Genomic DNA, 24,646 nt, shown 5'->3' with positions numbered 1-24,646 from the left:
AATTACATACATTAATGTTTTACTTTAATAAATTTAAATAAAATAATGTAATAATGAGAATTAGGGAAAATCTGTTTAATTGTCCAGATTTTTTTTATTTATTTTTATTTTATAAAATATCACAATGCTAAGAAATCCTAATGGTCCTAAATTTGGGATTAATTTTCTCAATTGTAATTTCTTATTTATGTGGTTAAAAGGATTCTTTTATTTTCTTTTTTGGACATTTAAATTAACCTGGCTAAAATTGGACTCTTATTATAATATTAATGACACCGACAACATTTGTGGAATTATGTTGTTTACCCACTGATCTATATAGTATATATATATATATATATATATATATATATATATATATAGATCAGTGTGTTTACCACAAAAAGTGTTGACTTTTCTTTCAGTGAGGCACTTACAATGGAAGTGAATTTTTTTGAGGGTTTAAAAGCAGAAATGTCAAGCTTATAGTTTTATAAAAGCACTTACATTAATTCGTCTGTTAAAACTGGTGTATTATTTGAGCTGTAAAGTTGTTTAAATCGTTGTTTTTGTGGTCATTTTTGGGTTTACGACATGACGTCATGGCATCGAAGTTGTAAAATTGGCTATAACTTTACACGGAAAAGGTTAGTAAGCGAGTTTATCATACTAAAATCATGTTACCACGCATATTGTTTACGTGTTGTTTTCATACTTTTGAAATAGTATTTTAATGTTTACGGATTGGCTCCCGTTCACTTTCATTGTAAGTGCCTCACTGTAACCCAGACGTTTTTTAATTTAAAGAAAAGGAGGGAAACGTAATTTTTTGTGGTAATCAACATTGTGCCACAAATGTTGTCGATTGAGCTTGACTTGTATTAAACCCGGAATAATCCTTTAATTCTCTCATGAGTTTTGACTTTTTCTTGAAAGCCTTCATACGATTCAGCCGGCTACGATTTGGTTCATGAATATTAATTACGTCGCAAGGACGTTGTTTATACCCTTCCAATGGCGGAGGCTTGGTTCTTAAATATGAATAGAATGTGGTGACGTGGCCTGGCAGTCTTCCAATAGCGAATTCGTAGCTCATGAATATTAAACTAAACATTTCGGGCGAAACCAACGGGGATGTTGTTAGGAACTCAACAAAGCGGACGAGGAGAGATATCTGCGCTTTGCACGGCTGTGGGTGGGAGGGGTTCAATGTGACAGAACTAAATGTCAGCAGCGTGACATATTTGATCTCGAAGAAAATTTCTCCTGGCATGCCGGAATATTTCACCCAAACGGAGCGTGTATTTGCAGTAAGTAACGCGCTGTCATTGTTAAATTAATGTATTGTCGCAGCATTGAGCGGATCACTCCACCGCGGAGGCTGCATCTGCATGAAATAACAATTATTTACCAATAAACCGTAAAAATACGGTTTTACGTAAACAATGTGTCCTTTTAACGCTGCGTTCAGTCTTGACGCATAGGAAATCGCTTTTGCCTAAAATGCCAAAAAAGAGTCAGGTCGGAACATCTGTGATCATTTGTTTTTATCACTTTGATAGATCGGCACATCTTTGTGCTTCCGGGCAGCCCGTTAACCGCGAGTGACTGATGCTCCGTGCCGGCAGGATGGAGGAGTTTGTAACGGAGGAGGATGAGCCATGGTACGACCAGAGAGACCTGGAGCAAGGTGAGAACTGAAAGACACCACAAACCGCATCGGTTTGCCAACAAAGAGTGAGGCATGTTCGAATGACAACCAATGGATTATTGTCTAAAGAAACAATGATTTCATCAACCTTTTGTGGGGCTTATTTATACTTGATCGGGCTATGTTATTAAATGAATTTACAAAGGGTTAATGTTGGAGGTTAAAGATGCCCATCTTGAGACTTCAGACCATTTGGGATCACGGATGGATGGGAAAGAGATGACGTCTTTGTATCTGTGACCACATTTGCTGAGTCTGAATTTAATCTGCTCATTTTCAACTGTGACTGTGGGGTCAAAGCAAGGATGAAACCAAATATACAGATTGGGGGTGAGAGATACAACTGAAAAATATAAGAGTCAATGAAAAAGCCATATTGATCAAGAATTAATCTGAAATACCTGGTGTTTATTTGTATTATTATTGGCCGATATCTAGAGAGCAGGGTGGCTGATTGCCATTAATGCATGCAGATAGGCTATAATAATTTTTCATGATAGCAAATACAATTGAATAATGCCAAGAAGCACACCAAATTTTAATGAAACCATTTTACACAATATTTCCACTCTTATTGATTCAAAAGTCACAATACATTTTTGAAAACAGAACCATACCCTGTTAGCCCACGTACATAATTTGTTGTGTGTGTTTACATCTGGAAGGCATATTTTTTTAGGTTGTTGTATGACGTTTAGTCTCGGTTGTCAATACGACATTCATCAGATGTCTTTGAGACATTTGTGATTTAGATGGTTTGTAACTCTGATCTTTTGAAGATGTTTAGCAGATGATAATTAGTTTGTGATGCTTTCCAGATGAAAAGATCTGAAATGGACATCTCGGAGATGTACGTGTGCTATCTGGGTACTGTATACACTATCAGATTAAAATACTTTTGGTAGCTGTTGCAGCTAAATGACCCACTGTTTGGATTATATTCCACTTCGATTTGTTTCATTCAAAGCCCAATTATTTAGATTTTTAAAGAGGTTGCACTGCATAAATCCTGTCTCTGTTGGTTTAGGATGATGTCATTGCCCTCTCGCTGCCCTCTGTATTGAATCACCATAAAATGCTGAGCTATAGAACCGGCTGTGCCTGTATTTATGATTTTCAGGACACTTTGTGAGGCTGCACTTTAAAAGACAGGTAATATTGATGACCTATTATCCGAATGTGAATTAGATTTGAAGGATCTGGGACAGTGCAGTGAAAATGAAAAGGAAGGGAACAGGAGAACTCTCACTATTTGAAGAAGTTGGTTGAAATGTAACTTGGAACAATAATTATTTTGCCGATGAGGAATGCAGATGTGCTTCATTTGGGAAGGAGGGTTAGGTCAAGTTATTCCTCTCCCAACAGTTACTGTAAAAAAAAAAAAATTAACATCAAACAAGTCAAATAATCAATTTGCAGCTGTGCATTAAGGTTTTGTGCTTTAAAAGACCAATTTTGCAATGTTAACTTGCCAGATAAATATTTCTTCACAAAATGGATAGTTCCAACTAATGTTGTCAAAAGTACCGGTACTTTGGTAGTAAGTTGGTTAAAAGATGTAACAATACCAGTGTTTCTACAGTACCAGTACCAAACACAGACTCAGTTCCATCCCTGCACACTGTCTGACTGACATGTCTTCTTTCAAATGCTCATACTTTTATACAGACAATTATTCAAATAAAATTGTGTTAGGTCCTAGTGTGATAATTAAACCACAAACAGATGCGATTTCATTAAATAAATATACAGTCTGCATGTGATGTATGCTGCAAAGTGAATACATGAAGATGCTCACATGCTGAAAACACAGACTGATAAAAAAAAAACAAATTTTATGGGCATCACTGTGCATGTTGTAGTTGATGATGGAAGAGAGCGCTTATTCACCATGAAGTGCGCAGCACCTGCAGACTATATAGTTTATTTATATAATTAAATCGCCGCATATTGGTCATATAATAAAGTCTTATCCTGAAGTGTGAAATTACCATCAAAAAGACAGAGCCTTCATGTCAAAATAAAGTTAGATTCAAAATAAAAGCTTGATGGATGTGACAGAAAATATTACTTGTTTTTAGTAAAATGTATTTTATTATTATTATTATTATTATTATTATGTTGAACATATATCTCACAAGCAATAGTGCTGTTGTACTGAATATAAGTTTTCATCAACGTTTTTATTGATTCTTGAATGCTTTTTTCAGCAGCATTTTATATAACAAAATAAAACTAATGTTGTGTTTTAGATTATGTTGTGAGGATCTTCACTAAAGTACTTCATAATTTCAATAAAAAAAAATAAAAAAAACTTTGAGAAATGCTTGAAGGAAAAATTATATTGTTTAAAGTATTTTTTACATTGAAATGTAACATTTTAATAGGCAAAAGGAGTGTGTTCAAAGGCATATTTCCTTTTTTTGTGTGTGATATCCAAATTGGTATCACGCATCATGAAATTTTACTGGTATTGATACAGACTACTAAAATTTGGTATCGTAACAAGACTAGCTCCGTCTCTTAACTCTGATTGGCTTAGCAGTGATCGAAGCTAGCGTAAAATGGTAATAAATGCACAACTATGAGTGCATGTTCTCTAGTAATCTGCCAAGTTGCTATGTTGCTTGGCAACTATAAACAGCCTACAGTTGGATTAATATGTTATATTACTTGTTGGATGAATAGTTTTTTCTATTTCAATATTTTAATCTGTCTTATCCAGTTTTATGATGGCTTCCATATCAACTTTGGTTTATCAGCAATGTTATGGTAATATGAGATGTGTCCATGTAAGACATGCTTCAGAAATGCATTGGGCAGCTACAAGAAGAACTCTAAGAGCTTTTTTTAGAGTTTGATTCATTCATAATGAAGTTAGATCAGTAATATTCATGCACTTTGTGCTAATGGCCTAATTAGGGGTTACATAGGGTCTCTTACAGAGACTCCATATTGATCTACTTCAGTATCTGTCAGGCGGTTGGAGAAAGTAATCTATCATGAGAGGAAATGCCATTTCAGGAAGTGCCTGCTCATATCTGAAAAGAGTGAAATATCAGCGTTGGCCTGTTAGAGCCATTTTGATTAATGACATAACACTTGGTTTTAAAGTTGGTAACTTGGTGACCCCTTGATTCTGGAACAGTCTGTGGGTGGTAGGAAAATAATTTAAAAGGCAGGGATCATGCCGAGAATAAGGTTTGGCCATCACAGCTTCTTGGTACAGTGTTGTGGCAAGGGGAACACAACGTCTCGTTCCCTCCATCAGGGAACGGGGGTTACACTAGTAACTTAGACATTCCCCTTCTATCACTCACTCGACGTTGTGTAGATTGTAGTGACATAAAGAGGTCCCTATTCAATAGCGCCACCTACACTGAACCATGTTACGTGATCTGCTAATGCTGGTGCAGCAAGCTATAGCGTGCCAAGAAGCATGAGCATCAGACTGTACGTAACCCTCCCCGATACCCCACTAATAATTACAAATTCTAAATAATAACTAAAATAAAATTCCACCCAATGTGGAAGTGGCGCAGTGGCTGATCCTGCCTAGCGAGGGAGGAGTTGCTACACACACAGCAAATGGAGGGCAGAGGGGGCTGCCCAAGGGAGAAGCGGGTCCGCTGGCAGGGGGAACTTACTGCAGAAAATACGCATGGGGAGATTAATCCGTGAAGGCCAAACCCTGTGGAGCACCTATGCCAGTACAGAGTAGTTAGTACCCATAGTGGGTCTGGTCGGGAATTTCTCCGCTGAATTCGCGGACCAGAGGGCTTTGGGATGAAAGACATCTAGGGAGCATGAGTTTAGTTGACTCGCCTGGGAGAAAACACACATGTATTTGCCTCAGTGGAAGGGAAAGGCGCCAGCGCCAGTGGTACACCCGGTCAAACCGACTCAACCCGGAGATTGCAGAATCTTGCAAAGGTAATGTGTGTCACTCAGCCTGCTGCTCTACAGATGTCTGTTAGAGAGGTGTCCTTGGCCAGTGCCCATGAGGATGCCACACTTCTTGTAGAGTGTGTTCGAACCCGCAAGGGGGCGGGCTCGGCCTGGGTCGTGCGATGGTGTTGACTACCCAGTGGGCAAGCCTCTGTTTGGAGACAGCATTCCCTTTCCGCTGTCTGCCAAAGCAAACAAAGAGCTTCTCAGAGAGTCTAAAGCACTGTGTGTGGTACGTAAAGTACATACCGGACACAGCAACGATAAGGCTGGGTCTGCCTCTTCCCGGGGCAGCTCTTGCAGGTTCACTACCTGGTCCCTGAAAGGGGTAGTAGGAACCTTAGGCACATAGCCCAGTCGAGGTCTTAGGATGACATGCGCATCTGCCGGACCGAACTCGTGGTAAGTGTCGCTGAGAGAGAACGCTTGCAGGTCTCAGACGCTCTTGATGGAAGCGAGCGCAATCAGGAGGGTTGTCTTCTGGGAGAGGGCACTTAGCTCGACTGATTCTAGAGGCTCGAAGGGGGTTCTCTGAAGGCCAGCAAGGACCACGGAGGGGTCCCAAGATCCCATGAGGGGAACAGGCATCGCCTGGGAGGTTTCAACCTACGGGCACCTCTTAGAAAACTGATAATCAGGTTGTGCTTTCCTAGGCACTTACCATCCACCGCATCATGGTGGGCCGCTATAGCAGCAACGTATACCTGTAAGGTGGAAGGAACAGCCGCCCCTCCAGCTTTCCCTGTAGGAATGAGAGCACTGACCCAACTGTGCACCTCTGCGGGTCTTCAAATTGGGAAGAACACCAATTTGCGAACAGGCGCCACTTTAGGGCATAAAGCTGCCTGGTGGAGGGAGCTCTGGCTTGGTTGGTGTCTACGACAGCTGGTGGTATACCACTCAGATCTTCCGCATCCCATCCAGGGGCCAGACGTGGAGGTTCCAGAGGTCTGGGCGCAGATGCCAGAGGGTCCCCGTCCCTGAGAAAGAAGGTCTTTCCTCAGGGGGATCTGCCAGGTAGGTTCTGTTGCAAGGAGCATGTGATCCGAGAACAAAGTCCGGGTGGGCCAGTAAGGGGCCATTACAGTGACTTGTTCCCCATCCTCCCTGACCTTGCACAGCACCTGTGCAAGTAGGCTCACTGGGGGAAATGCATACTTGCGCAGCCCCCGTGGGCCAGCTGTGTGGCAATGCATCTGTCCCGAGGGGACTTGTCTCCGACCTGAGGGAGTACCAGAGCGGGCAATGGGAGTTCTCCTGGTAAGCGAACAGGTCTACCTGTGCTTTGCCATAACAGTCCCAGATCAGCTGAACCACCTGGGGGTGGAGCCTCCACTCGCGTGTCCGCTGTCGTGTTGAGGCGGCCCGGGAAATGAGTGGTGTGCAGCTACCTCAGTTGGTGCTGACTCCAAAGGAGGAGATGGCGGGCGAGTTATGACATATGACGAGCGCGCACACCACCTTGGCGATTTATGTATGCCACCGTCACAGTGGATCAAGACGTGCTTGTCTTGGATCAGCGGTAGAAACATCTGCAAGGCAAGAAGTACAGCCACCAACTCTAGGCAGTTAATGTGCCAAAGCAGCCGCGGACCCGATCGGCGGCTGCATGCCCATTGCACACTTTGGAGGCATCTGTGGTGACCACGATGCATCTGGTCACCTGCTGCAGGGGGACTCCTGTCCGCAGGAAGCAGAGGTCTGTCCAGGGTTTGAATAGCTGACGGCAGGGGGGGGGGAAGATCACACGATACATGCTGCGGCACCATGCCCATCTCGCGACTCAAGTCTGAAACCAGTGCTGAAGCGGTCTCATATGCATCGACCCTAGCGGCGCGACCACGGCTGAGGATGCCATATGCCACAGTGCCTATTTTGAATGACGAGAGGCAATTCAGCACCGACTGTGTGCGCTCGTTTGTGAGGCGTGCTACCATTGAGACTGAGTCTAAATCCATGCCAAGAAAAGAGATGCTCTGAACTAGGGAGAGCTTACTCTTTTCCCAGTTGACCTGAAGCCCTAAACGGCTGAGGTGCCTGAGCACCTGGTCCCTGTGGGCGCATAGTGCCTCTCAAGAGTGAGCTAGGATCAGCCAGTCATCAAGATAGTTGAGTATGCAGATGCCCACTTCCCTAAGCGAGGCAAGGGCGGCCTCTGTGACCTTTGTGAAGATGCTAGGGGACGGGGACAGGCCGAAGGGGAGGACTTTGTACTGGTATGCTCAGCCCTCGAACACGAATCGTAGAAAGGGTTCTGTTTTACTATAGGTTATATCTTTTCTATCATTATAATTTTTACTGTAGGCTATATATTTTCTATCCTTATTATAATTTGTATTATCGGTTTTATTTTTTCTATCATTATAATTTTTATTAAAGGTTATATCATTATATTAAGTATTATCGGTTTTATATTTCTATCATTACAATCTTTATTATAATTATAATCTTTACTATTGTTTATATCTTTTCTATCATTAAAATATGGATTGTTGATGATCTTTTCTATCATTACAATCTTTATCTTTTATATCTCATCTACCATTATAATCTTTATTATCTATTTTAACGTTCTATCATTATAATTTTTACTATAGGTTATCTTTTATAATATTATAATTTGTATTATCAGTGAAAAACACCACTTAATAACATGTTCTTCCACATCTTGACTTGTTTGGGGCACGTTGTGCTCTTAAATTTCTCAAGACTCCATATTTCTTGATCACTCTCAATTGCAAATAAATTCTAGCAGTCCTGCTGGCTAATTTCTACCGCAATATAAACTGTATACCAAAATCTCTTCCGGTTGACACATTTCTGTCGTTGCACAATATTTACTGTCATACTTCCCAGTCCTTAACCCTAAATCGTACACAGCAAACAGCTTTAGTGTGCATTCTGTTTGCTGCAGCTGAGGATGAGATGGATCATGCTGTCTGCTCTACTGTTTCTCTCTGCACAATTCACTATTTGACTGGGTGGAATTAAGGCTGGGCTGATCTGATTAGGGATCCAGACACCACTGTCTCATTTGTAGGGGACGATACAGCTGGTCAGACACAAGGGTGAAAGACTACATCACAAACTGTGTAAGGGGGAGGAGATGGGCCACTTGTAGAAAAAGAAATGGAACAATGTCATTACCCCCCTTTTTTTAAAATAGCCAATCAGTGTCTCTTTTTGACGGAGACATCACTTGCTTTATTTATTTTTTACTCTTGAATACACATGCACATTAGATTGCAGACTTTTTCCACACTGTTTTAGATGCATGTACGGATATGATTGATACCTCAAATCATGTGCTGTTACTTTCCGAAGTGATCAGACTTGCGATTTTCACCTGGTTGATGATAAAGCGGGCAAAAGAAGAAACTTGCCTTGAAGGTGGGACCCAAGTCATATTTAGGGACCAGTTGCAAGAAACCTCTTACTTGACGAAAACCCTTAGTAAAATTGTAAGGACACTGTCATTAAAGGTTCTCCTAACTTAAAGGGTTTCTTGCAATGGCAGCAGAATATCATAGAGACTAGGGTGTGGGCTCTTTTGACTTTAACCGGTATTTAACTACCAAGCATCTACCAGGAACACCCTAGCATCAACCTAGCAACCATATATCAACACGTACAAACTACTCAACACATATCACCCTTGCAGCCACCCAAAATACCTAAGTATTGTTCGCAACTTTTGCATCCAAGAACGACTTGTCTAGTTGTCTTGTCAAAACTTGCTTAACTTACGTTCCATGCAGGTAAAAGATGTACATTTGCTGTGAAGTAGTGTTAAATTGGCCTGTGTAGCAGGTGTGAATGGATTTGCACTTATTCTTGGTTTGCTGTCATGACAGTTTGAGTTGATGTGAATCTACACGTGCAGAAATGCTCAGTGCACATGAGCCTCGGGCGGGTGACTCATGGTGTCAGTTAATGTGTGTGTTGTGCTTGCCTGCTAATGTGCACAGTACCTTGGAAATACACCTTAGAAGAGAGCGCACATCCCCATTGGAAGAGTTTAATTTGGGTTCTGTGTCCTCCAGAGAACACTACTGACCTTGTTTCAAAGCTGTTTTTAAGAATGCCCTCTACTGTACTGAAAATGACATTATGCTGTTGTTACAAATTCCAAGAATGCACAGTTCTACTCTACGACAATTGTTAATGTAACCGTAATGCACTGGGATGCTCAATATATTGATTACCATATCAGAATCGGCCAATATTCATGTTTTATTGGCATTAGTTTGATTGGGCTGATTTTTGAATCTGAATATATCAGGGTTTCTTTATATTCAGTTGTAATTTTAGATCTACTAGTGTCGACCAAAATGTGTTTTTCAGCTGTGCCGATATATTGCCGATATAACTAATACAATGTAATAATTTTCTTTATTATCGGTTATATCTCTTCTCTAGTACATTTATAATCTATTTAACCTACATATATTTTCTACTGTACATTACAATTTGTTTATTGGTTATATCTAATTTTTACTGTAAACTATAATCCTATTATTATTATTGTTTATATCTTCCATTCTAATCTTTATTATTGGTAAAATCTCTTCTGTACTGTTGGGGGTAACCGCTGCGTCTTATGTATATTGAAGAATAAGGTTTTGAGGTCAGGTATTGCTAAAATGAAATGAGAGAGTTTACTCTGATTGTTCTCTGCAGGTTCAGTAGGCTTCATGAGTCGAAGAGATACAACAGTTAGAAAGACAGGAAGTCGAAGTGAAGTTAACTTTGCAAAGCGATTAGTGTCATATGCAAATTACATCATCGTACCACAATTTCTAGCATTCTGGTAGGTCAACTACTTCAAACATTTGAACATATCACAAATATGGATTTCCGTCTTCGTGCAAACAATAATTGTTAGCCACAACATGAATCGAGGTCCCATCCTTGGTTGAAACAAACTTGAGGTCAGATATCAGAGGTTAGCTATAAGTTATGGCTACTCATTATTCCTTTACGTCAAAGGAGTACCAAGGAGAGCAATTCAAATCCTTGGAAGTTGTTTTGGTAAAGTCAAATTCGAGAGGGCACAATAACTGTAAATAATTCAGAGACATGAGTTATTTAGATGTTCAATGTGTAGGTGTTATCTCCTCCTCCTCCTGGAGAAAACACAAAAACATACACAAGGCCAAACGACACATAGTATAATATCACATTAAAGAAACTAAAATCTCTCTCTCTCTCGCTCTCTCTCTCGCTTTCATACAATTAATAATAGAACCAAATGGTTTATTTAATTACATAATAATTATAACAGATACACACGTTTGTGAATAAATACAAGATACAGTAAATGCATTATTATTGCTTATATATTTTCTACTTCATAATGATTTGATGCCTGATTTTAGCATGTCAAATTCTAGATTGGAGAAAAACAGTATTGATATATAATATCGTCCATCACATTAAAATAACTGTCTGCATCATATATCGATATTGGCCAAAATGTCTGAATCAGTGCATGTCTGTAATGGACTGCAAGAAAGGTACTTGCAATGAATCAGGACAGAATACTTTACAATATGCGTGTCCTCACCTCAGTGGTTTGTGTTTCTCTCCAGTAAACTTCCCCATGGGATCAGTTACCACACACACAGACAGAAGAAGCCGTGTTCTACTGTGGCACAAAAATGCTCTTGTGTGATTTATACGTGTGGTGCTTTGTGGTTCCTCATTTTGGTATGTTTGTATTAATGGCTGACAGCATCTATCCAGTGACAAATCTTTGCACTCATATGAGAGTAATAGTGGCCAGTGACTCAACTCCATCCAATGAAGCACCTTCCATGATGTCACTTCCTCCCTGGGAAGGATAGTGACATTTTTCATAGGCCAGGACGTTCTGTATTGTGGCCGAAATGAAGATGTCTTGTATGGAATGCCTACTGTCCCGTATTTATCAGCGAAACGCTTATTTTGGGATTAGTAATGCAAGTGGTGCAGAAATGACACACATCACCTTTACAAAATTGGAAAATGATGAGTGTCTTTAAAAATATGTTTGATCTGGTAAAAATCAGTTTTATTAAAAAAGGTAATAAAGTACACATTTTGTACACACTTCAGTTTCAGCAGAGCATGATCAGCCGCTCTGTCTCTTGTGTTTGATTTCTTCAGTTGTGTCTTGGCTGGCTCATGTTAATAAAAAAACATGAGGATAAAATAAATACCCTCCTTTTGGCAGAATTAAACAGCAGGATTTTCTCTGACCTCGTTTCGCTCCCTTCTTTGGTTTTCACACACTGAAGCCACTAATTCCAACTGCAACGCGGGGGGGGTCTCTTACAAAACCTCATAGGGATTGATTTGGGACGCTTTAAATAGGCAGCACTTCTCACATGAAGTGCACACTACATTCAACTCACAACTGATGTCAAAACAGGAATGCCCCAATACTCTAATGAGCATAAATATACACAGCACACACACATCTTGGGTCAAATAATCAGTTTCCTATTTTTTTTTAAGCCGATTACATCAAAGTATTGTTTGATACTCTTAAGTATTTTTTGAGGTACATAACATCAGAATGGTACGACAGGTTGTGCTATATTGTTGGTGTATTTCTTTGTTTCCAAACCAATTCCATTAAACCCTTTTCCTAATACTGTCTATTGTCTCTTTTCTTGTAGATCTGCACTTGGCCGCTGAGCTGGGTAAAACCCTCCTGGAGCGCAATAAGGAGCTGGAAGACTCGCTGCAGCAGATGTATATCAACAATGAAGAGCAGGTGCAGGAGATCGAGGTACAGCTCCAGAACAGCCGGACATCTGCATAAGCATGTTTTCTGCTTAGCAGTGGAAATGCATCCTGTTATCAGATTCTTTTTGTGGCTAAAACATCCTGCCTTGATCCGGGGTTGGAAAATTAGTAGCATAATATTGCGTGAATAAAGGAGAAATGTTTTGAGAAACCCCAATGTGCAATCTGAAATGGCAACCAGTGAATGACTCCGAGGTATTGAGGGTTACATCTGCTACTGAATATTTAAAAATATTTCTCACATTTGAGTGGTAAAATTGTATTGTGTGGCAAGCACTGATGATGACTTCAGACCGATGGCACTCCTGCACTAAAAACGGTCTATATACCGTGCAACAAATAAAGTTGAACAAAACGCAGGTGTCTCGAGACACGTTTTACAGCGTTCCTCCACTAGACTACAAAAAGCAGCAAAACAGTCAATGTTTATTGTTTATATAGAAAAACAATTGGAAAACCATGTGGATGGACGCAAAAATGTCTTTCTTATCAGCGTTTCTCAGATTAAGTTATTAAAATGCTTTGTCAGGAAATTAGTTCAGTTTGAAAATTCGCGTCTCACAGTCCTTACGTTCTGTTCCATTCTGTTGTGCTCCTGGGATGTTTGGCCACATCCACACTAATACGTTTTCATTTGAAAATGCCTCTTTACTTTTTTTTTCCTCTACGTTTTGGCCTTCCATTCAACAGAGCTTTCGAAAATGCTCTCCCAAGTGGATACATTTGAAAACGGCATCTTAGTAGTGTGGACAGGGAAACAGAGATGTTTGAAAACGATGACGTATTCGTTGTCATGTGATTCATTAAACCCAAAACAATTATGATGGAATCCCAAGTTGTAGCGGCCATGTTGTGCCTGCTGTTCACATTGATAGCATTGTTAAAGATAAATGTTACTTTGTACAACAAAAAATCCCATTAAATCCCTTTAAAGGCAATGGGAAGTTTATTAGGATTTCCTGTCCGGCGGCGCAATTCGAGGACAATTACATTTCGGACTTTACATGGAAAATACACTGGGCTGTCCTTTTTCAGCATTTTCAGATGTTTCAATATGGATGAGGAACTTTTGGAAAACGTTTGAAAAACGAAAAACAATGAATTTAGACGTAACGTTGTCTGAGCCACTTCACCACCAAATGCCACATACCACTACTGTCTGGAAATATTGCTACCGTACATGCAACTGTAATGAATGAAAAACACGGTGGTATCACTGTTATTATGAAGCTCGAGTGTGGGGTAATAATACTGTAGTAACACCACATTAACAGAGAACTGTCTACTGAAGTGTTTTCCCTCATTTTGACTTTTTACAGAACATTTGAGAAAATTAGCTGGATAAATCTTTTCACTATTTTATTTAATGCAGTTTAGTTAAAATGAAATGCACTTTTTTTTTAACAGCCAGACATTTTCTTTGCAGTACTATAACACTATGGTTCATATGTATTTTTGCGTCGTCTTGTGTGTGATGGAAACAACGTCAATTTAAAAACTCGCTCCAGTTGACAGCCCTAATCACTTTTATGTTAATAACTTAACAAATGTATCCTCATATTAACTTATATCATAATACTACAACTTTTTTATCGAAATTTTACAGCTCCAAACTTTAACTTTCTCATAAAAGGCCTATTATGAGATTATTCTCAAAATAGTTCCCGTAATGTTATGACTTCATTCTTAAAATCTGAGATTTTTTATTTTAACGTGCTATAAAACGTCGTCATAATCACTGATACGTCGAATATATTTCTCTGAACTGATTAGACATATTTCTCTGACCGTTAACAACAATTCATTTTGCCACAAAATGTCTGGCACTTTTTTCCTGATAACTTTTTAGAAAGAAATCGTGACATCAAAATTTGGGGTGAATTCGAGTATTATAGGAAATTAAGTGTTCTTTCATCATAAAGTTTTGGGTAATTCACACTGAAAATTAAATGTATTATTAAAACCTACACTCGCAGCAGTTTTATGATTATCTACATCCTGTTTGCGACCTCAATTTCTATTCAAATTGAAGAATTGAAATGTAATTTAAAAGGCCTTTTAATTCAATTCTGAATTGAGCACAACCCTGTCATCATCTTTAATCTCAGCAAAGAATCATTTTGACTGATTTCCTTTAGCTAATCGTCTCATTATGAGCCGGAGCATATAGAGCGTGTTTACAGATGAGAGACTGTTAGCTGAGCGCGTGCAGTGGGAGGCAGCAGTCGTGTTGTCTCTGTTCCAGATCCACCAAAACAAAGACTCGATTACACATCCATGAACAATGGCGTGCTGTGATGAGGATATATCTGGATACAGTTCACATGGCCTCATTATGTATAGTTTGCACAACATTTAGATATGTGAAACTAGTAATGTTATGGCTATGACCATTTTTGCTACATAAGTTTAAATCAGAGACGCTATCTTTGTCTTACTGCTGTCATGCTTGCTAGTTGCTAGACAAAGATAGGAAATACATTGCGAAACTCATCCAATGACACTTAATTTAGGAAATGTAATAGCCAAATAAAAAGCGTATAAAATCATCGCAATATTTTGCTTGATATTAAATCACCAGCGGAATCATTCTGAATATATAGTGAATATTTTTAATAGTCCCTAGACTCCATACAGTACTATGTACTGTTGGTGCAGTAAATGGAATATGGCTAATTCATATGCCTCTTTATGTATTAGTACTTGACCAAGCAGATGGAGATGTTACGTGACATGAACGAGCAGCACGCTAAAGTGTACGAGCAGTTGGACGTGACGGCGCGTGAGCTGGAGATAACCAATGAGAAACTGGTGCTGGAGAGCAAAGGGTCTCAACAGAAGATTGAAAGGTGAGCTATAAATTATCAGAGCATCATGGGTGATACACTCCACACTAGGGATGCCAAAAATTCTGTTCTGTCAATACCAATAATTTTACATTTTAAGCGCTATCATTTATTTCTATGGCAATGGTCCAACTTAGTTATTTTACGAAATGATGAATCCTAATGCAAAGGATTAGTTCATGAATATGAATTTGGTCATGCTGACTTTGCATTATAACCTTTCTGGAGCTTTTAAGCAATTGCAGTAATATTCACTAGCCAAACAATCACTATAAGACTTATTTGTTAGCTGATTAGTGGCCAAAACTATAACTACTGGGCAAACATCTTCTGTATTTAATATTCATGAGCCAAGCCTTCACCATAGTAGCATTGGTAAATTGGCTAGTACTTGTTGGGTTGTATGTGATATGCTGTTGTTAAAATTTGGTTAATTTGGTCCAACACAGCAGCATATTTAACTTTATCGTCAAAGTTCATATTAAATGTGCTCAAGTATACAGTGCATTCAGAAAGTATTCAGACCCCTTCATTTTTTTTTTTTCACATTTTGTAACATTGCAGCCTTGTGCTAAAATGTTTTAAATTATACATTTTTTACATCAATCTATACTTCATATCCCATAATAGCAAGCAAAAACAGATTTTTGATTAAAAAAAATGGAAATGCCGATGGTCATGAACCTTATTATAAGCAAGCAGAGCATCTACAACATGAACCTATACATACAATTTTTGGAGAATCAATCACCAGGTGGCGCTATAATAAAATAACTAAGGTTTTTGCTATTAACTACAGTATAGTCTAGATTAAAATTATGTAGTTTCTACAAATCCTTCAGTGCCCCCAAACAGGGGTGCCGCCAGGAATTTTGGGCCCATGACAAAAAAATCTAATTGGGCCCCTTCTGCGCAGCTGTTGTCACCACATCTCTAGGGCCTAACTTTGCCATCAAAAGCTTTACATAACTCTAATCAAAGGCTTGCAACTGTCTTGTTTCTTGTAGTTCAATACTAGCACAATATTTACTGCTGGTGATTTGTAAATGCAAGTCTGCATACAGTATGCAGTTCACTCTTTGATGCAAGATTAAAAGTCACCATAAAAAAGGCAATCCTTTACAGTCTCAATGTATTTTTATTGTAAAATGAATGACAGATTATAAAAAAAGAAAAAAACTAAATATATATTAAATTTTATTCAAAGTAAATTAACATCATCATCTCAAAACAATGAAAACAGCAGATTTTCTAACTTAACTGCACGTATATGCCAACAACAAAATAAAGTTGACGTGTAAAATGGAATTTTCACATCAGGGTTATTATAGGTTTTGAGGTTTGGAATATGGTCATAAACTAACACTAACAGTGACATCAAATTAAAAGGTATAATAAAGTCTGTATCTATAGATGTCATTTAACGGCCAAAATTCAGTCTAAATTTACGCATCAAACTGGATTATTTTAATATTGTCTGTAACTTACATGCAGGTTGAGGTAAGCTACTCATTGTTTCTAACTGCATCCAGTACAGACAGGAGGTTGTTTTTTTTATTTATGTCATAATGGTCATTATGTGAGAAAATAATTTGTGTTTGATTTCTGTCATTAATAAATATTTCAATTTTTTTTTGTTATGGTAAAAAGAGCAAGAGAGACAGAGAACCCCACACAGACTCCCTGGAATGATGCCAAGTCATTTACACGATGTTGCTCACCTTCTTCACAGGGACAGGGAGGGGTGCAGTTATGGGGAGACTGGGGTGCTGCTGACTCATCTGTTGTTAAGTCCGCTAAAAGGGGCATGGACAATGATTTAATATGAATATCTTGCTAAAAGTTTCCCTGCACTGATTAAATGTTGATGAAATGTAGGCTAACACCTGCAGCTAGCTAACTTATTTTTATTTTTTTTAGCTAGCTAGCTACAGAGACTGAGCGCAACGCGTCATAATCTGAAGACCACGCCCACCGGGAGGGAAGACAATCCAACCGTCTCCGTTGACTTTGCATTGCGAGAGGTTGCCTCCTTGTCATTTATGACACATAACAAAAGACAGAAAATGCCTAACTAAACCCAGAAATACATTTTTATAAGCTTCAGAACCATAAAAGCCAGCCTTTAAGGAGACAAAAGTAGATACAGGCAATAAGACGTGAAGCATCAGAAGGAAGAATGGGTAAATTGAATATATCTCCTCCTCTCAGGTTCACATAGGGTGGTAAAATAAGCAAACGACATGGTTAAAATTATGAATGTTTTTTTTTCTTTTTACAATATCATGTCGCGTTCCAGTGGGCGTAGTTCTCAGAGTAGTTCGGGTAGTAGTCTCCTTTTATGTCCTGAAATAAACCGTTTTTTTGGTGTCGACAGCTTATAAAAAATTATTTCTGGGTTATTTAGCTTGTTTGCTGTATACCTTGTCACACAGCAGCTTTTAAACATTGTTTTGTTTTTTGTTATAAGTCATAAATGACAAGGAGCCAGCCTCTCGCAATGCAAAGTCAATGGAGACGGTTGGATTGTTCCGTGGCCTAAATACGCTCTGTCTCACCACTCACAGACTAAAGGCTACCCACCTTTCTTGGTGAAAAACTGGGTTACAGATTGACACCCTTTCCTTTGTCTTTCCTCTCTCTCTTTTCTCTCTTTCCTTTTTTGAAAGCCAGATTTTCTTATACTACTCAACATTGTAATCTGTGTTTCTGGCGCATCGACTAACTGTCTGCAACTAAACACCGTCATTCACTCACTGATGAGCGCGCTAAGGCAGGACCAAACCATTTCATGCAGAGACAGGGGGGTGGTCGGCAATATGGATGTTTACTTTTTGGTCAATGTGGATATTTAACTTTTATTGCCAAAATAAGTAAAATCAAAGACATAATTAACTTTATTATTATTTGAAATATACTCAATGATGATGGTTTATATAGTGTATAATATAATAATAAATGTTTTTTTAATTAAATTAGTTTTTACCTATTTGTTGGGACCACTTGGAATGGTCCTAACTTTCCCCCCTATACGGCGCCCCTACCCCCAAATAATCACATGAATGTTCATTTCAGCAAGAAAAGTTTTCTACCACTTGGATTCAACAGAATTTTGAATCATTAAGTCATTAGAAAACTATTAGGCAATAAATTTTTGGGTGTGGCCCATTATGACCGATTGGCCTGTATCTTATTAGCGCATGTTTCAAACTTAACAAACTTAGCACACATGATTATTTTAGTAATCTCGCCATATAAGTGCTTGGACCTCGATAATTGCTGCTTACAGCTATATTATTATTATTTTTCAATTATATTTTATCATCTATAATTTTAATAGAATTTTTGCATAATTTTTTATACCACATTTAATGTATTTGTGTATTTAATGTGTTAAATATAATGTGTATTTAGTGTAAAATAAATTAAAGTTTTGCAGATATTTTTTATTTTTTTCTGTACATTTAAATTACTGTGTTTTATTTCAGTACCTTTTTAGTTATTGAAATCTGAACCTTTTGATATAAAGGATAATGCTTATCTACTTAAAATTAATTTTGTAGACAAATATAAATTTTGCCAACGTATGAATTGTAGCTGATGGTGAAGGAAATGCAGTCAAGTCTCCAGCATGTATTTCTACATTTTCTCAGAATCCAACCCATTATGGTCAATGCAGAAGTACTATACATTTCTGAAATGGTTTGTTGTGGTAGGTCGGATAGAAAAATAAACTGATTATATGTAAATATATTCATGCAGATTGACAAGTACTATGGAGATGCTGCAGGGTCAGGTGGATACGCTCACTGCTCGTGTGGAGGAACTGCGTACACTGGAAGAGCTCAGGGTTCGCAGAGAGAAGAAGGAGAGGAGAACGACTGTGCACTCTTTCCCCTGCCTCAAAGAACTCTGCACCGCTCCCAGGTACATCCACATTCATCATGTCTGCATTTGAGCAATGTCTTATAGAAAAATGTCTCCCCAGGGAAAGAAAATATAACAGAGGGAACAATATTTTACCAAGCAATGACAAATAATTGCCAAGAATGAAATGGCTTGGAGATTTGGAGTTCATTACTCTTAAATCCTGGTACTTTTTTCCTCCATAATTAAAGTCCACTCATAGTATATTCTGAATTAATGTTTTGTATTTTCTTAAACACATTTAATGTAAATAGTCCATGGAAATTTCTATTGATGATAAAACATGTACTAGCCATGGTCAACTTGAATATTTAATCAGAATCTAAATGTATTTTTGTACATGCAGTCTGAATACTGCATTGTATACTGTCTATTTTATTTAGTAGTAAGTCAAGAATTAGCCATTATTCCATGATAAATGTTTCAAACAGCCATATGCTACATTGTCACTTGACCTTATCATGTTGTTTATGAGGGTGTTTCTTCAACTTCTGAGACATAAAACTGTTATTTTCCATTTTTATTTCTATTGTGTATAAAAATGTCTCAAACTTTCAAATAAGTAAAAAAATAAATGCTAAAAAGACAGCTGAAATGACTTTGGAAATGGAAAAACAGGTTGATAGTATTTTGTGCAGTATGACCAATATGTGCTGTATACAGTATTTTGGCAACTTTATTAGGTCATCCGGGTACACTCACTGAGCACTTTACTAGTTACAACTCTACATCTACTTATTCATGCAATTTACCTAATCAGCCAACCGTGGCTGTATTAAATCATGCAGATACAGGTCAGGAGCTTCAGTTAATCATCAGAAAAAAATTTGATCTCAGTGATTTCAACTGTGACATGATTGTTGGTGTCAGATGGGCTATGGTTTGAGTATTTTTGTAACTGCTGATCTCCTGGGATTTTCACGCACAACAGTCTCTAGAATTTACTTAGAATGGTGCCTGGAAGTTCTATGGTTGGAAATGTCTTGTTGATGAGAGAGTTCAACAGAGAATGGCCAGACTGGTTTGAGCTGACAAAGTCTACAGTAACTCAGATAACTGCTCTGTACAATTGCAGTGAGCAGAAGAGCATCACAGAATGCACAACACTTTGAACCATTAGGACCATAGTGTTCCAAATAAAGTGCTCAGTGAGTGTATTTGCATATCATGCATGGACAGTATACATACTTCCTGTATATACAGGTGAAACTCGAAAAATTAGAATATCGTGCAAAAGTTCATTAATTTCAGTAATTCAACTTAAAAGGTGAAACTAATATATTATATCGACTCATTACAAGCAAAGTAAGATATTTCAAGCCTTTATTTGATATAATTTTGATTATTATGGCTTACAGCTTATGAAAACCCCAAATTCAGAATCTCAGAAAATTAGAATATTGTGAAAAGGTTCAGTATTGTAGGCTCAAAGTGTCACACTCTAATCAGCTAAACACCTGCAAAGGGTTCCTGAGCCTTTAAATGGTCTCTCAGTCTGGTTCAGTTGAATTCACAATCATGGGGAAGACTGCTGACCTGACAGTTGTGCAGAAAACCATCATTGACACCCTCCACAAGGAGGGAAAGCCTCAAAAGGTAATTGCAAAAGAAGTTGGATGTTCTCAAAGTGCTGTATCAAAGCACATTAACAGAAAGTTAAGTGGAATGGAAAAGTGTGGAAGAAAAAGGTGCACAAGCAGCAGGGATGACCGTAGCCTGGAGAGGATTGTCAGGAAAAGGCCATTCAAATGTGTGGGGAGCTTCACAAGGAGTGGACTGAGGCTGGAGTTACTGCATCAAGAGCCACCACACACAGACGGGTCCTGGACATGGGCTTCAAATGTCAAACGTCTTACCTGGGCTAAAGAAAAAAAGAACTGGTCTGTTGCTCAGTGGTCCAAAGTCCTCTTTTCTGATGAGAGCAAATTTTGCATCTCATTTGGAAACCAAGGTCCCAGAGTCTGGAGGAAGAATGGAGAGGCACACAATCCAAGATGCTTGAAGTCCAGTGTGAAGTTTCCACAGTCTGTGTTGGTTTGGGGAGCCATGTCATCGGCTGGTGTTGGTCCACTGTGCTTTATTAAGTCCAGAGTCAACGCAGCCGTCTACCGGGACATTTTAGAGCACTTCATGCTTCCTTCAGCAGACAAGCTTTATGGAGATGCTGACTTCATTTTCCAGCAGGACTTGGCACCTGCCCACACTGCCAAAAGTACCAAAACCTGGTTCAATGACCATGGTATTACTGTGCTTGATTGGCCAGCAAACTCGCCTGACCTGAACCCCATAGAGAATCTATGGGGCATTGCCAAGAGAAAGATGAGACATGAGACCAAACAATGCAGAAGAGCTGAAGGCCGCTATTGAAGCATCTTGGTCTTCCATAACACCTCAGCAGTGCCACAGGCTGATAGCATCCATGCCACGCCCCATTGAGGCAGTAATTAATGCAAAAGGGGCCCAAACCAAGTACTGGGTACATATGCATGATTGTACTTTTCAGAGGGCCGACATTTCTGTATTTAAAATCCTTTTTTTTTATTGATTTCATGTAATATTCTAATTTTCTGAGATTCTGAATTTGGGGTTTTCATAAGCTGTAAGCCATAATAATCAAAATTATATCAAATAAAGGCTTGAAATATCTTACTTTGCTTGTAATGAGTCTATATAATATATTAGTTTCACCTTTTAAGTTGAATTACTGAAATTAATGAACTTTTGCACGATATTCAAATTTTTCGAGTTTCACCTGTACAGAAATGGAGTAGAATAGTAGTATGCTAATCTGAATATAACTTCTATATAATAATTTAAAAACAATCTTTATCTGGTAATCACAAATGACTAAAAGTCATGAAATTATTTGGTGTGAAGGTGTGGGGAGACTGAAAATATTGCCAAATACACAATGATGCCAAAAATCATAATTGGTGATTATTTACCTTGATATTGTGATCACGACTATTCATTTCAATAAATAAAATTTTCATTAATATGCTTTTTCTTTAATGCCATACCAAGACTTCCAAACCAAGAACTTTGTTCCTTAATTACTTCATTGCTGTTGCACAGTTAATAGGAGCGTTATAGTTTTGTCACGCCATTGTTGACACGCTTATGCATTCAGACGTATGATGTATTCTAGTGGACAACCACTGAAAAAAAAATCATTTAATTCTGATGCAACGGGAGTAGATGTAAATGGAATGTTGTAAATCGAATTGTTTTCATTAATTGTGCAACCCTGCTATGCCTGCAACATTATACACTTTTTCACCATCAGGCCGAATGTTTGAGCACGGAGAGGAACGGTTCCAGTAGCATTTTCACTTAAGCCCAGTTCGGGTTAGTATGATTACAATCTGTTTTTTCAGCACTGTTAGCTAACTATACTCAGGACAGCAAACTGTTTTGATGAAACACCTTTAGTGACGTGGCGACTCATGATTGGTCACGTGCTCAGTCAATCCATTCTTATCCTGATTTCACTGCACCAAGCCAAAAAGCCAACCTTTCCAACAAGGATTGGTATGGAACGGCATGATTCCCTAACAAGAACCATTTGGTCAGATGGTGGAAAAGAACCTATTATTGCCATCTCAAAACCTAAATGTTACATCTTCCTCCTTCAGGTATGAAGATGGTTTCAAGGTGTCTTACCCAGGCAGTGGTGACCTAGAGGAATGTCAGCCAGTGGACGAAGAGAACGAGCACTTGCGTGTGATGGTGACGTCTTTGCGCGCAGCTGTGGCAGCTGAACGCAGTCGGCGTGAGGCCGCTGAGCGGGAATGTGCTGCGGTGCTACAGGAGTTTGAGCGCCTGGAACAGCGTCTAATGGGTGCCGAGAATTGTCAGCGGCGTGTGTATGAGCTGGAGGCGGAGCTCCTGGAGATGCAGCTGCTACGCAAGTCTCGCGCATGCCTGCTGAGTGGCGAAGAAGGTTTTGAGCAAACACTTCTCAACAACGCCCCAGAAACAGACACGCCAGATGACGCCATTATGACGGGAATGCAGAATGGGGATGCAACTGATTCCAGCGGTCCGGTGCCAGTCCGGAAGAGCTGCAGTGATACTGCTCTGAACGCCATTTCTGCTGTTGATGCCTCAGGTAGACGTAAAGGCAGCTACGCAATTCACGCCAATGGCGTACGTAAGAGGGGTATGTCCATTCTACGGGAGGTGGACGAGCAGTACCACGCCCTTCTGGAGAAGTATGAGGAGCTGCTAGGGAAGTGTAGACGCCATGAGGAGAGTCTACGCCATGCTGAGGTGCAAACTTCACGACCTGTATCTAGGGACCCATCCATGAAGGAATGCCGGGCCATGGAGCCCCAGCAACCACCCACTCCACCCAAGACACCCTCAACTCCAGAGGCCCTGGAGGGCATCAGCCGACAGGTGGAGGCTGTGGACAAGAGGCTGAGCCAGAACACTCCTGAGTACAAGGCCCTCTTCAAGGAGATCTTTTCTCGCTTGCAGAGGACCAAGAGCGACATAACCACCACAAAAGGAAGGAAAAGTGGAAAATAGCCCATTTGGGTCACGACGTTCACCCAAAAATGAAAGATCGTTCATTGTTTACTACCCTTAGGTTGTTCCAAACCTGCATGCTGTTAATTTTTTTTCTAGAGTACACAAACAATTTTTTTTGTTGAAGAAACTTTACTTGACTCTTGCCATGCAACGATAGGTCATAGTGACCAAGGACTGTCAAGCTCCAACTAGGAAAAAAAAAAAACACCATAAAAGTAATCCATATGACTTGTGCACTACGTTGTAATTCTACTAAAACGATATGATTGATTTGCTTGTGAATATGCCTCAGAAGTCATATGGACTACTTTTAAGGTGCTTTTTTATTGTTGTGTTGGAGCTTGACATACATGTTCATGTTAACTGCTGTTATGTGGAAATGAACTGCAGTAAGAATATTCATGAATTTCTCAGTTTATTTCAATGAAAAAATTATAGCATATGGGTTTGGAATGAGCCAAGAGTGCGTAAATGTCAGAATTTTCATTTGGTTGAACTATTGCTTAAACATAGCACCTGATTATTTCCCTCTGCTCATTTATGGAATGTCTTAATTCATTCTTTAAGGTGACATGATACTCTGTAAAGTAGCAACTTCCTGTTAATCGATTGGAATAGCTGTTATTTAGTTCAAATGTTTCCCAAATGGTGTGTTGCCACATATCAAGAGACAAATGTTGACTTAGTCTGTTAAAAGGAAGTTGCCTAGTATCTAATGTGCTTCTCCAGGGTTGAACTTTTAGGAAACATATACTTACTATAGGTTTGACAGTAACCATATTCACCCCAAGGATACCTGTGATGCTTATCATTGCTCATTTACGTTCTCATGTTCTTATCACGTGTATTACAGTATCATGAATAATCAAAGCGTTGTGTAAACACTTTTGTTCAATATTAAATGACA

General features: G+C 39.0%; 1 protein-coding gene across 1 annotated transcript; it reads left to right on the top strand.

Moving 5' to 3' along the window:
* The first annotated feature begins 1,146 nt into the window (after positions 1 to 1,146).
* Positions 1,147 to 24,646, top strand: cdr2l (cerebellar degeneration-related protein 2-like). The gene is made up of 6 exons (XM_052138655.1): positions 1,147 to 1,289; positions 1,542 to 1,669; positions 12,301 to 12,413; positions 15,131 to 15,279; positions 19,039 to 19,203; positions 22,839 to 24,646. The coding sequence occupies exons 2-6, from the start codon at positions 1,591 to 1,593 to the stop codon at positions 23,734 to 23,736; spliced, it is 1,404 nt and encodes a 467-aa protein (XP_051994615.1). The 5' UTR covers positions 1,147 to 1,289; positions 1,542 to 1,590; the 3' UTR covers positions 23,737 to 24,646.

This window comes from Xyrauchen texanus, chromosome 12 (assembly GCF_025860055.1).
Source record: "Xyrauchen texanus isolate HMW12.3.18 chromosome 12, RBS_HiC_50CHRs, whole genome shotgun sequence".
In the NCBI taxonomy this organism is placed as follows: Eukaryota; Metazoa; Chordata; class Actinopteri; order Cypriniformes; family Catostomidae; genus Xyrauchen; species Xyrauchen texanus.
Note: the sequence above shows the minus strand (reverse complement) of the source record. Positions and strands in the feature narration are given on the sequence as shown.